At 38.1% G+C, this 14821-nt stretch overlaps 1 protein-coding gene across 2 annotated transcripts in view; it reads right to left on the bottom strand.

The window, feature by feature from the left end:
- PTAR1 (protein prenyltransferase alpha subunit repeat containing 1) overlaps positions 1-14821 on the bottom strand; it is a 29427-nt gene that overhangs the window by 13440 nt on the left and 1166 nt on the right. For both annotated transcript variants that reach the window (XM_015615147.3, XM_015615149.3), the window contains exons 2-4: positions 10428-10597; positions 5153-5219; positions 126-230 (exon numbers count right to left, since the gene is read on the bottom strand). In XM_015615147.3, coding sequence (XP_015470633.1) covers positions 126-230; positions 5153-5219; positions 10428-10597 — 342 coding nt within the window. The remainder of the gene's footprint in view (positions 1-125; positions 231-5152; positions 5220-10427; positions 10598-14821) is intronic.

Genomic DNA, 14821 nt, shown 5'->3' with positions numbered 1-14821 from the left:
TCAAAGAACCTCATGTATTTCTAGATGTCCTCCTGCATCTATGACTCTCCTTAACCCTAGAACAGGAAATAAAAAACACCTAGGAAAAATCTTTGAGGAGTCAATAGAAGGCAAAGGAAACCAACCTATGAATCCATGTCTCTGGACTCTTTGGGAACTTGGTTAACGCCAGTTTTCCAAGATGCAAATCTTTAAGTGGATTTAAAGTGCCAGACAGTATTAATTCTTTCCTACAAAAGATAAAACAAATCTGTGTGAATAAAAGCAGTAACCTGAAAACAGAACACAAATCCCAGTAACAAACTGCATGGCATTTCCTTTGTATCATAACAGAACTTCACTGTCAAATGACAGGAGTTTAAAAAGCCATTAGTGCATTAATCCATTCTACTATACATATATATGTACTATACGTATGTGCATGAAGAACTTAATCTGAATACATAACCCATTAGTTCACAAACCTATCTAGAAATTACTGCATCAACTACCAGTAGGGTTACATACACGAATAAACTACCCTTCTTGAAATGAAGCCCTTAGATCACTGTGCACATCTGAAAATACTCTTATACATAGCACTCCTCCACACATACCTGTAGTTTTTAAATACTGTTCAAGATAAAGTGTCAAGGTTCCCTAAATTTATAAAGAAAAGGGAAATATTCTCTGTATATAGAATGTTTTACAAACTTAACAAAAAGTTGCAAATTGCTCACTTTGCTTAAATGCAAAACAATTTTAGGTTAAAAAATAAAAATTTGCCCTGACAAAAATTAATGTTTTTCCAACACAACCCTTCCTAGAGTACCTCCCACAGACAAGAGTGAAATTAAAATCTGCACTTGGCCTTCTCACCTTCTTTGCACAGACTTCCCTGCCCTTCACCCTCCTCCTTCTAGCTTTATAAATCTTACTGCCTATCCTGAGCATGTTTGTAGACATCACCCCATCTCTGGTTACTCCAAGGACATTAGTCTTCATATCCTATTCTTCAATCTAGTAAGTAGCAGCTTTGAAGTATAGATACAGTAGTTCCAAAGTTACTATCTGCAGGAAGAAAGCACACATTTCCCAGAACCTGCACAAGTCACAACTGGAAACTGAGAGTGCAAAAAGCAGAAGAAATTTTTGCATGGGTTTGGGTTTTGGTTTCTCATAATAAATTCTGATTCATCATAGTAATAGGCATGGCACTAGTAAGTGAGGAGAAGATGATCAACCCTCTGACCAAAAGATTTCAGTGGGATGAAAGGTAATAAATTCTGGAAAGATCTACTATCAAATAAGAAGGCAAAACTCCTCTGCAGTCTGATGCAGAAAATATAATGTCATCCCAAAGATAAGGCCAGAGTCTCACAAACAAATTTACGTGTTTCCTTTCTGTGAGTACATATTTTCTGTCTGTCATGGTAATTTTTAGTAGGAAACTGACTCCCATCTGGTACTTTGACTTTGTGTTGTTGTAATTGAAACTTATAACCACAGTCAGAAGCTAATGGCTGCAACATTAACAGCGAGCAAGTATTATTTCAAACTGAAGCAAAGTGGGGAAATATATAAATTCTTATGGAAGTTTTGCTTCTGATAGCTACTGGGGCATCTGTTTTTATCTCAAGCAAGTTCCAGCATGCTTCAGATTGGATGCTTTTGGCTGTTTTTTAACAAGCAGTTCAGATATACCAACCAGAAGTGGCAGACTGACCAGACCAATCTGTGTCAGTGCACTCAAATTTGGAAAGCATACAAAAGAAAGATTTAGAGTCAGCACTGGAGCAGGTGGAACAACTGCCTCCTTACTGCAGTGCAAAAGGTAATGTTTTGGTAAAAATTACTTACCACACACACAAAATGAAAATACAGCCTAGATCAGTCTGATGCTTAAAACAAATACATTTACATATTTATCGAAGATTTAGATTACCAGGCCACCTATCTCCCAAAACATAAACTTTGAGTGAAGAAATTGCTCTTTCTAAAGTCAAATATTCACTGTAAGTAAACAGACTCACACTTCTACACTCTTAAAGTAAACTTCCTCTTTTGCTAAATTGAGGAACAGTACAGACAAGATCGACCATCTGCTGTAGCAGAAATGCTGGTTTTAGCTGTAATGATTTTCAAATAAGAGATTCTCCCATTCACAAAGGACCACAAGCAGTAGTATGGCTGAAGTACCATAAGCTCCCACATAAACCTCTTCTAAGCTCTTTCACCTAATAGCCAACTTGGGATACAATTCCTAGCTCACTTTCTTGACATGTGGATGATAGATAATGTTTCAGCCTCAAGAATTTTAGCTCCCATAAAAGATAATCTGGAGTCATTTTGACTTACCTTATGCTAACACCTTTGAAGTCATTCATCTGAAAGCAAAATGTGACTTTTCAGAGCATCTTGTTGACTAATGTCTTTTCATCAATTGTACATGCCCAGAAAGTATAACAGGAAGAACAAAGGCATTTATGAAAATTCCTTTACAATCACTTACATAAAATTTTGGTCATTTTAACTTGCAAGACTTTTCAACTTTTAAAAACACAGGATAACTGAATCTAGGATTAACAACTAGAGATCTCTCTTATCCCATTCAGTGTAACAGGGGTTTCTCTCTCAGTTTTTAGGAAGTGACACACCTACTCTTCTGCACATCTTCCTCCACCATATAATTACTTCTTGCTCAGGTGTCAGGGTTTAGGTTATAGTCACTGCCCTTCTGTAACTTTCCAGTCACTTCTAATTTACATAAATAAATAACCAACCAACGTATGTAGTAGACACATTACTAATCTTCAGAAAGCTACATAGTCAAGGCAGACCATCTATTCCCAGCTTGCCTAGATAACACGTTTGACGTTCTGTGTTCTCCTGTGCTTCATTAATCAGACACAACTTTCTATGATTGTCAGCTGAGCTGAAATGCTCATTTATCTTCCACAACATCATTTTAGTGTTCTGACTTGGCTCTGCCAAGTCCTGTGTCCTTTCCTAAGAAGAGATTTCATTTTCTCTCTCTTCAAGTTCAGTGCTACTGAGTCAACTGCTATCTCTGAAGCTTTCAGCAGAAATCAACATATGAGAAAGGGATTATCCCAGCCTGCAATGAAAAAGTCAATAAATTACAAGAAACACACTGCGTGGAGGACCGCTATTCAGTAAACAACTAGAACATACTTTATTTTTTAGGCTACTTAATAGTCTATGAGGCTTTTTTCCCCCCTCAAAATAAAGCAGTGAATTTGTGTATGGAGAATGCAAGATGAACCTGGCATGACAAACATCATCTGAGCAACAAGAAACCAATCATCCCACAACAGATCCATCATGTTCTGCAAGCAGAGCTCAAGTCTTATACAATTAGTGCTCAGCTCAAACTACCTCAGCATAAGGATTTATCACCAGCATCTGTACAGAACACAGTCAATCCTCTGCTCTGTAACTGATTATGCCACACATCTGGCTAGCTTGACCTGTAATTCCACAGAGAAGCTGAAATCTATATCAACATAACTAGTGCTCCAAACTTCAAAAGAGCAACCTCCCAGTGGAAGCCTAGAACAATTTAGGGTCAGATTCAGCAAAGCAGCTCCTTTGATAGCGTGGGTTGGCTGGTAACCTCCACAGATATTGACTGGCTTGTGTAACAACATCTCTCTGGACGCTAAACAGAGCTTCAAAGACAGACTTGATTGGTAGATCATTAGCAAACAATTTGGGGAGAAAGGCCAACTTCTGTAGTAATTTGTATGTTTTGGTAAATCATAAACATCATGAAAGAGAAAACAATCCTCATCCACATTCCTTAGCATTTTTAATTCCACTTACAACTTTGAACTACTCTTCTCATGCACATAAAAGCTACCTCTTTCTGCTGTCAGGCACAAAAAAAAAAAAAAAAAAGCCAGACTGACACAAGGATGAATGCATGTACAATAGAAAAAAAAAATCCACAGAACATAAACCAAAAATCAATTATAAGCACTGTAAGATTAGATTACTGTAACAGCTCCAGTACTTATACAAGCTCCTAATTCCATTTTATCACTTCAAAGCTACTCAAGCTATACATTTTCATGACAGTAAACCCTTTGCCATCACATTCATCCCCGTTTTTTTAGACCTGAGAAAGATACAGAAAACAGCAGAGTCCTTCAGAACTAAATCAGCAGTGAAAAAAAGAAAAAAGGAAAAAGAAAAAGCTGAATTTGCCATAACTAGGGCTGACAACTAGACACAGACATCATCTTTCTAGGTCATTTTGTTAATGCACCACCTGCAATAGTGCACTGTAACTACAGAAGCCCTGTTTTCCATTAATGAACATAAAGAGATTATCATAGTTTTGTCAGCCCTCCATCCCTTCTGAAACTACTTTAAGACTGTCTCCAGTCTTACCTAGGCAGCAGAAAGAATATTCCTCCATCTTTGAAATTTACAGAACAGTCATAGGATTACAAAGTTGTAAGGAATTGTTGTTCCTGCACCTCCTGAAGAGCAAGACTGCTCCTCTTCCATTAAGAGCCCCAGACAGGTTCTGAAGCTCTTAATGATCAATCTATACTAAATCCAATAGGTACAAGAAAGGAGAGGGGAGGGGGGAAATGTGATCAAAATAAAGGGTAGAGAACTTTTCCCCCTCTCTTGCAGTGTATCTACCTGCACTGGTAGTGGCAGCAAACTGTGCTGGAATCTCAAAAGAACTCAAAGAGAGGTAAAAATGAGAACAGTGAATACACACAGCATACAGCAGTTGAGCACTACCCTCATTAACTGCAGGAGGAAAGAGGAATGGTAGTTCAGTGGGACTTACACACCCTAAAAATGTGGTGCAAACATGCCTTCATATGCAGCACTGTAATCTTCAGCCTGCAATTAAAAAAAACCAAAACCCAACCAAAAACAACAACAACAAAAAACCAAAAACACAAACCCCCCCCAACAAACAAACAAATCCACCCAACAAAAGCCAAACAAGGGCAGTCTCAAACTATCTGCTATATAAAGGAAAGAAGAGATTTTTAACATTCCTTCAGCACTTCTTAGCTGCTTAGACAAGTTCTTGCTGCATCACTAATAACCACTTGAAACAAAGCTTTCAGCTGACTCATGTAAGGCCCAGGCCTTTTGACTGCATTTTTTAAGTGCAACATACCTCACGTTCCAAGCAGTGGTGAAGTCGGGGTTCAGCAGTAGCAGGGTACATGTGATATCTATCAGCTCTAAAACAATAGAAAAAGAGACATTAAGACCAGTAATGATTTTCACACAGCACTGATCTCACTGCAGTCCCTTACTCCCACTCATTCCTCAAAGCTTTGCCTGCTTTACCTCTGTAAAATATTGCTCTTATTCCACAAGAAATTATAGCTTAATTGATGGGGGAACAAGATCTGCCATATCCTCCCTTTTCACTATATAAAATAATGAACCAATAATGTGTATGCCCTCAGCAAGGAAAAATCATTATATAAAATCCTCAAGTATTCAGTGATTTTAACCTCACACACTATAGATGATAAGCAGACAATTCTTCAAAGAAAAAATTCAAAGACCCTTAAATACTATAGAGAAGTAAAAATATACCCTACTGTTTTAGAACAAGTCTGAGCTGCAGATGGCTGCCATATACCATACTGTAACAAAAATTACACACACTATAAAAAACCTAAAGCTGAAATATGAAACACCCATCTATGAACGAGGACTGCAAAAGCACTCCCTATTGAACTACACAGAAAACACTTCAAATAAATTGTGACACGCTTCAGACTGAAATTTTAATACTAATTCAATAAAAAACCCAACATAAAACCCACAATATTTGCTTGCATCCCTGCATTTAAGCACTGTACACTGTGGATTTATGTATTCCACTTATTTTTAACTACATCATAAAAACTGAATGCAACTATCCAATCTTTTATTGTCAATTAAATTTGGCTACATTCTCTCCTAATCACCCTGCATTTGACATACTAATTAGATAGCACTTAGGTGATTTCCAGCATAAGAGGTTTTCCTTCATTACTTGAAGGAAAAATGATGGTATCTCATGGAAACAGATCTCTGGTTATTGCACCTAATGACCGCAAAATGAACTGTTAAGAAATTTAACAGTAACGGGACATAAATTAATTCAAAATGCAAAGCAACATAGCCTCATGTATCTTTGAAACAGGAGTCAGTACTTAGGTTTAAAAGTGAAATACCTTCCTATGTTACTGTGTGTCTGATTGATCAGTTATGTCCAATACAAAAAAAATTTGTATTTTCCATTATGTTCTTCCTTATGAGAAACATGCTAAGCCACCATAAAATTCAAGGGGTGATGGGGGGGGGGGGGGGGGCGTGGAATTCTTTAGTGTACTGTTGACTTTGCAGTAAGCTGTAATGTTTTCAAAAGTGTCTCAAGGAAGGAACTTAACTTTATATTTTCACAACTTTCAGTTAAACCCCTCTTTGCTGCCAAGGAATAAATGTTTCTCATACATGAAAAGCTTCTTCCTAATTTGCTGCCTGAATGAACAAACACTATTCCTTGGTTTACCAATTCCTGAACCAGCAAAGTATTTCAACACACATTTAATTTTATGCAGCCTACTATCCCAATTCAAGTAACCAGGATTACTCACATAAACAAAATCAAACATACATAAAATTAAACATCTGCTAAGTGTTTTGTGGCTACTGTTTCAATTTTACATTCAAAAATTAGTTTGGAACATTTACCAAAACATCATTTTTATAAGGAGGTACAGTTAAAATTGTGGTTTTTTCCATGTACATTTTCCATTTTACCTACAATAATGATTTTAGCAATTATTAGGTACTACCACTGTACATGTTATACGCACATCAAGCAAAATTTATTATAGCCTATTTCAGTCTTTCAAATACTTCTCAGAAAAAAATTTTCAAAGTCTACTTAAAAAATACAGCTTCTGTAGTCATGATTTCCAGTTAACATGACCACTCTGGTAATCTCAAGGGTCTGTAACAGCACCCAGTCAAGTCCAGAATTAAACAGAATTTGTTTGCATTTTGTCCATTTTCCCATTACAGAGGTTCATTGAATCCTGAACATTATCAAAGGAAAGATGTAGATAAAAGTAAAATCAAAAGTAATACCCAGTTCTTTCATGTCAATGTTCTTTGATGTAAGACACAGATGAAGATACATGAACTGTGGATTCTGAGCCAGAGATGTGAAATGACAGAATTTTGTAACCTCTAAGCCACTTTTCAATAGAAAAATAGCACAACTGAGCAACCTCTGAGCCACTTTTTAATAGGAAGTCTTATGACAGACTAGGTACACAATGGTAGTAATTGCCAACTATTCCCCCATGTTAGTTACGAAACCCAACATATTTTATTTACAATTTAAAATTGCTTTCTAGTAAATATGTTTCAGGCAAACTCTTGCATTAGGTGTGCTCACACTGAACATGTCCTTTTGCACATTAAAGTCTCCTAAACAACAAAAGGACAAATAAAACAATAGCTTACCTTTAAATATGGCTGTGTCATTTTTTAGATATTCTGTGAGCAGTTTGTAAAAACTTCAGAAAACCACCTTGATGTAACATAAATAGTATGCATGCATAAATTTAACAAATACTGGAGAAAGGATAAAACCATACTGTAAGATTTAGATTCCTGAACTCCAATAATAGCAGGAGTAGCAGTCATGATTCTGGATTTCAATTATCCAAAAGAAACTGTAACTATAACCTATCAATGAATGACTATAAAGCACCTTCTTCTTCCAGGATGGTGTCAGAAAAAAATATTAGACACCACGTCTGAAAGCAGCTGCTTAAATCAGCCTGCAGTTCTCCTCTGTTCTATTTTAAAGGGCTTACAGTGACTCAAACAAAACAGAAGAGGTGAGTAGAGACTACATCTGCAATCACGGATTGTAACAAGCTTCAACAGGATATACAATTCAGTTCTGAATCAGTAATAGACAAAACAATCTCTTTACCAGACGCAAAAGAACACAAATACCCTGCCACATTCCAAGTATGCACTTTTGCACATCACAAAAGCAATCTGGAGACAAATCCTTGAAAATACTTAAGAGAAAACCATAACATCTCTTGACAGAGTCTCTAAGCCCACCTGAGAAAGATTTCCACCTTCATTCTCTCCACCATTTCAGTTTCTGCTCAAACTTTTAATCAAATGTGAAACTCAATTACAGTAAAATACACTGAACTCCCTTACAAACAGTGTTCTAACATGAAGGACCTGACTGTGTTTTACAGTGGTTACAGAAAACCACAGCAGACATGAAAATGCTGTAGACCAGCTCTTCTCACACATCTGAAACTGACTTTTGTAAATGAAGAGAAAAAGCAGTAGGGAGTTTCATTTTCAAAAGAAAGCCAAACAAGTTGCAGGCTCTAGTCTAAAATAAAATACTAAAGAAGCGGATGGTAGGTATCAAAGGAGAAATGCTACTGACCAGACATCATCTCCTGATTTACACAGATCTACACTCAAAACTCTCAAAACTTACCTAGTAGTAACACCATGTTAGTTACAACTAGGTGCTAGAGTCTGCACCAGATGAGTGCTATCATCCCACTATTTAAAACATAATTCTTTAACTCACTATTTCATAAAGCAGTCAGGGAGACTGGCTCTGCTGTAGCTGCAATCAACCCAACCGAATAAATGGTGGCTGTCTGGTATGCCTCAGGAGGGGAAGGCAATCCCACACATTTTGAATCAAAATGGACACACTCAGTGCTTTATGGACAGGTTAGTTACACATAAACAGAAAAAATTAAAATATGGTAACAGTCCAAAACTGAAACCCAGTTGCATGTGAGTCACTAAAGATCTGAACTGAGTGGTCACAGGGTGCCCTTCAACAGAACAGATATCTCTCTTTCTGAGGGATGTGAACAATACCATAGCAGGTAAAAGATACTAGAAAGAAGTCTCTACAAGAAAAAAACCCAACAGAAATAAGACACTGAGAAGCCCAGCATAATAATAATTTTTCTTTCTTCCAATTGTTATTTAGAAGATACTGCAATAATAAACAAACAACTTGTTTCATAAACTGGTTATTCTTTTTCATTCTTACTCTGAACAGGACACCTTATAAGAAATAACTCCTATGTCACACCTGTTCATAATTCTTTATTTTGAATTTGTTTAAAGAACATATACAAAAGAGTTTTTCATGCAAGTTAAACTAAAAACCAAACCAAAAAAAAGACATGAGAATGGAAATAAAACTTTACAATTATCAAGCTGTGGGGACTAATGATTTCTGGTACCTCTACATCTGAAACACATTGCACTCACTTCTTACAGTATACAGATACCACATTTTTCTTTTGACTCAGGAAAACAGGAGAAAATTCCTTTTGCATCAACATCACTTCCTCAAATAACCCACTGAAATAACTTGTCTGTCTCTAACCTTTCCAGTTTGGGCAAGAGAGAAAGAAATTTTATTTTCAAATGACCCTAAACTTGTTTAAGTTAAGATGCACAATCCAAGCCTGCTCTTCTTAGTAAGCACCATAACAGGTTCAACTGGCATTAGGAAGGGCAAATGATCCAGACATGGGCACCCTCAGTCAGTTTGGAGATTATACCACTGTGGGCGGGAGTGATCTGCTGGAGGGTAGGAAGGCTCTGCAGGGGGATCTGGACAAGCTGGATTGATGGGCCTAGACCACCTGTATGAGGCTCTGATGGGTCCTGCCCCTGGGTCACAATGCCAAGCAACAGCACAGGCTAGGGGGAAAGATGCTTAGTGGTAAAGGACCCAGGGGTGTTAGCCACAACAAGCTGAAAATGAGCCAGAAATGTCCCCAGGTGGGTGAGAAGGCCAAGGACATCCTGGCTTGGATCACAACAGTGTGGCCAGCAGGATCACATCAGTGACCATCTCCATGTACTCACTAAGACATCAAGGTGCTGAAGTAAGCCCAGAGAAGGGCAACTGGAGCACAAGTCTTACAAAGAAGCGCTGGAACTCTTTAGTCTGGAGAAAACGGGGCTTGGGGGAACCTTACTGTTCTCCAAAACTACATAAAAGGAGATTGTAGCCAGGTGAGTGCCAGTCTCTTTTCACACCTAACAAACAACAGGATGAGAGAAAATAGTCTCAGGCTGCAGCAGATGTTTAGGTAGGATATGCGGAAAAATTTCCTCACTGATAGTGCTGTCAAAATTGAAAGAGGCTGTTTAGGAAGTGCTAGAGTCACCATCCCCTGAGATATTTTGGAAGACATACAAACACAGCACTTAGGAACATGATATAGTGCTGGACTTGGCAGTGTCAGGTTTATGGCTGGACTCTGATCTTAAAGCTCTTTTCCTAACTCCATGATTTTATGATGAATAAAAAATGCGCACCAAAAATCATGTAATATACTCTTCTCCAACTCAGAACTCACCATCCTTGTTCAGCCACTGTTTTCTCTGTCTGTAGAGGAGAAGTTTATTGTGGACATATGGCAAAAGAAACTTCACACACCAGCTCTCCACACCAAGCTTGTTTTCTACCAGGACAATTGGGCTCCGGTTATATCTGGCTTCAGGGCAGGGTATTAATCCAATTTCATCTCTTAAAAAACAGAAAGAAAGATAATTAAGCATATTTCCAGTAGGTGACCATTATTTTTCTCAATAGAGCACACTGGCAATGCTTACCAACCAAATACTCCATCATCTTTTTTCCTCATCTTTACTGAAATCTGGTATCTGAAAAGTTTTATTTGATTTTCACAAAGATCCTAGATGATGAAGGCCCCATTTTTTCTCTTTTTAGACAATCACCCAACCAGTTTAACTCAGCTGAATCAATACAAGCAACCCTGGTTTTGTAATAAATATGCGACAGAGCTCTAACAACTGCTTCAGCAAGATAAACAGAACGTGCCAACTAGTACCTGACTAACCAACAGCTACCCAGCTGTGCCCTGGAGCAGCATGACCAGATGCTCTGAAACTAAAGATCACACAGAAGAATATGCTCACTTCCACACGTCCCATTTTTCATTATCCTATGCAAGGCAACATAATCAACAGGAGGAAGATTTGAGACACAGAGGCCAGTCTGATTAGATGATAACTCCTTACAAGAAACTTAAGCCTTTAAAACAACAGTGACAAGCATGAACATTTGTACCAGCAAACAAAGCAGAAGAGACTCAGCTGTTTAGCTTCAATGGGCTATACCATATTTAACTTTTTCATCAGGTTTTTCAAGCAAGCTGAATAGCAGCTTCTTAAAAATAAACACAGCACATCCAGGATTCACACTTGGACAGAAAGCAACATTATTTTATACTTTCCATTATGCATCATTTCTCCACCAACTCCCATTGAATGGAAAAAACCGTTGATAAAGAGAGAAATCCTCAGAACTCAAGAAGGATAAAAAAGATTTCTTGTGATCTCAGAAAACAAACTCTCCATCTTAAGTCTTCTTCATACAAGATTTACAGATAAACTTCCAAGTGTCAGCTCCTCAACCTCAATGAAATTATCTTAAGTAAAATTTATTACTGGGAACTCTGAGCATGTTGATTTAGTTCTGTGTCCTCACTGGACTATTATTGAGGCAATCAAAAGTGGCACAGTGTGCTTGTTTAAGAATGTATTTGCTTATTCAGAAAACAGATTTGATCTTCCATACATCAAAACATATATCACAAGCCACAAAAAACACAGGCAAGGTGAACTCGAGGTAAAACATTTGCAAATCATGTGGCTCTGTTTCCAAAAACACATTCAGGTCCCTTTAGCTTCCCTGGTCAGCCAAGAACAGAGAGCAGAAAAAAGCAGTCTCTTTCCCCACTAAAAGCAAGAAATGGGTATCAAACCAAGATTCTTATCTGTGCTGCTCCATTTAACACAAGCTAAGCTCTTCAAGAAGCAAGATTAAACCCAAAATGACACTCCTGTCTGCTTCTTTCAACACAGTATATTAATAGCCTGAATTTTTTATGTACGGCTGGGTCTTTGTTTTATGAACACTAAACCCAGTCCTGGGCCAAACTTTGCCTGGCCTTGCATACAGGGACAGGAAAGTCTCCAGAAGCAATGAAGATGCAGTCAGGCACTGCTAGGCTAATTAACTCTGTGAATTACCATAAGAACTTACCAGCTGCAACTTACAAACAGTATACCAAAGGTAAACAGCAAGGAGAGGAAAAAACCCACAAAACAAACACCCACACCTTTATTTATTACCAAATGCAAAAATCAGACTTGGGTGAGCTAAGTTTCACAATGCTCCTTTGAACAGACCAAAATGACAGACAGGTATGGTTTGCACAAAGCTGGCAAGTCAGCTTGAAACACGTCAGAATGCACTCTGATAGTCAAAATCACCATAGGACTAAACCCACTGCATACTGAAATGTACTAAGACAAAGTGCAACACAAAAAATGCTTTATCTGGTAACTACTCAGTTTTTGCCAAGATGCAAACTAGGATTTGTCATCTGGTAACAATCTTTTCTCCAACGCTTTGGTATTTTACTATTTTATAAAATCATTTCTGATGATTCATGTGGTTCTGAAATCATGTTGCATTCAGTTCCTGAGAACCAACAGAATTCACAACGCCAAATACCAGGGATGTAGATTTATCTGAGGTGGGTGCCGAACTAACAAAGCAATTTATTCAGGGCACCATCTATTTGTCCTTCTGAAGGCTCCTCAGATCTGCAGAAATACAAAGCAACAGAGCAAGTCTACCAGGAGACACTAGTCAAGAATGCCTGAAGTGTCTTCTCCATCATGCACCCAAAGCAAGCCTCTGCAGCAGGACTTGCATGCAGACACTGTTGAATTAGTGCCTGTGAAATGAAGTGACTGACCTTGCAAAACATATGATGGAAACAGTGCCTGCTCATATGACAAGATTGCCTGAACTCACTGCAGAATGGTCAATGCCTGTACTTAGGTCCAGTGACTGGTGCAAAATGCTCACAATACTGAAGAAGATACCAACTGAGGGTTGCTTCTAATTGGTCTTTGTATCATTAGTCTAAAGTAAGGTTCAATTTCTCTCCCAAGATTTCCCTGTTTTCTGATACTATCTCCTGAAATTTAGAAGTTATTTAGCGCTTTTACATTTACTTTCCTCAAAGCAGGCACCACAGACATGTTCCAAAAATTTCACATATTATTTCTATACTTACAGGATACTGTATCAGTTCATACACCTGAAACACACAGTGGAAACAGTCAGAAAGTAGTGGTAGGTTTTAGGTGAGTTACCATGAAATCTTCTGCCACTACAGAGCTTCTTCATCCTGAGCTGAGGCCAGAGAAGATGTGCAAAATGACATCTGGGAGACCCTGGAGCTGGTCCACAGTGCAAACCTTAGCCAGGACAGAACAGTATTGACAAGCCACTGCTGGACCTGCTTCAAGAGTCCCAATCTGCTGACTCATCCGTTGAATAAATCAACAGCCAACCTGCTTTAAACTTTCAAAGCTGTGATAGTACAAAAAACTTCCCTCTGTCACAAAACCATAATACCACAGTACAGCTAGGAGAGGAAGCATTTAGTGTGACACTACCATTTTGAGTCTTCAGCTTCAGGTACTCCATGTAGAGGGACCTTCTCTGATTTCCTTGGAAGAAGACTGGGCAAAAATACTTCCCCATAAATTTAAAAGAAGCCTTACAAAATTGAAAACTAGTATGCTGATGCAGTTATCCAACTGGAAATAAAAGGAGCTATCAGAGAGAAAAGGCAAAAAGAATTTTGAGTTGTATATTTAGCTAGAAGCTCATCTTAAAAAAATACAGTCTTGCTGCAAATTTCATTTAAAGTAAAAAAAAAAGAGAAACATCAATCCTATGTTACATTTAGTCTAAAATTTTATTTTTACACGCTCTTTAGTGCTGATCCTACTTTAAAGCTTATGAAATTATGAACCAACCAAAACAGAACACCCATTCTGACAGACACTAAGGCGTACAAGCAGACATTGACAAGGGTCAATAAATGCTGGAAAAGAGGTGAGAAGGGGACAGAAGTATGGAAAGTGAATAGAAACACTATGCATGTAACAGATTCCTTATTTTCAGTGAAGTTAGGCAGTTCCCACATAAAATAATTCAAACCTGGATCTGTAAGATGTTGAATTCAGGATACCAACAGGAATTCAAGAACTGCAGCTGACCAGCAGAAGACAGGATGCAGATACACAAAAAGACCCAGTCACCATGGCTTCAGCCGGGTGCTCCCAAGGCACAGAGGCTGCTCAGCAAAGGACCCACAGCCAACGCTGGCCTGCAGAGTCCCATTTCAAGCAGTTTCAACCACTTCAGAAATCTAGCAGACAGAACTGTCACTTTTCCTACTTTGAGGGATAAACTAGAAGCAGCTTGTACTTTTTCACTTGAAGCACACCACAGTGCATCAGTCTCAGCATGCACAGCCCTTGCAGCCTACTTTCATCGCTGAAATTGCATCTAAGAAAGAAAACTGCAATAGCAGCTAATTCTTCAGAAACACCATCTCAAAGTTTGCTGCCAATATGGAATTCTGGCAGAGGAGTAAGAGCTATGAAAAAATCAGAACATTCATTCATAAATACTGGCCATTTACAGCACATTATGTTTCACATCCTAAAAATGAAGCATCAAGGAAAAACGCAGCCTTTTTTTAAGCAGCATCCATATGCTGCATTTTAAAACCTGGCCGCCCACCCAAATTGCTTACTACATTTAGAGAAACATGAGGGTATTTACTCTAATCTTGTCTTGCTAAGCAAAGGGATAAATTAAGTGCCATAAAATTTTCCTATGCAACTGTTCAGCTTA

The sequence above is a fragment of the Parus major genome, chromosome Z (genome assembly GCF_001522545.3).
Source record: "Parus major isolate Abel chromosome Z, Parus_major1.1, whole genome shotgun sequence".
Classification (NCBI taxonomy): domain Eukaryota; kingdom Metazoa; phylum Chordata; class Aves; order Passeriformes; family Paridae; genus Parus; species Parus major.
The sequence above is the reverse complement of the archived record's forward strand: the minus strand, read 5'-3'. Positions and strand labels throughout refer to the sequence as shown.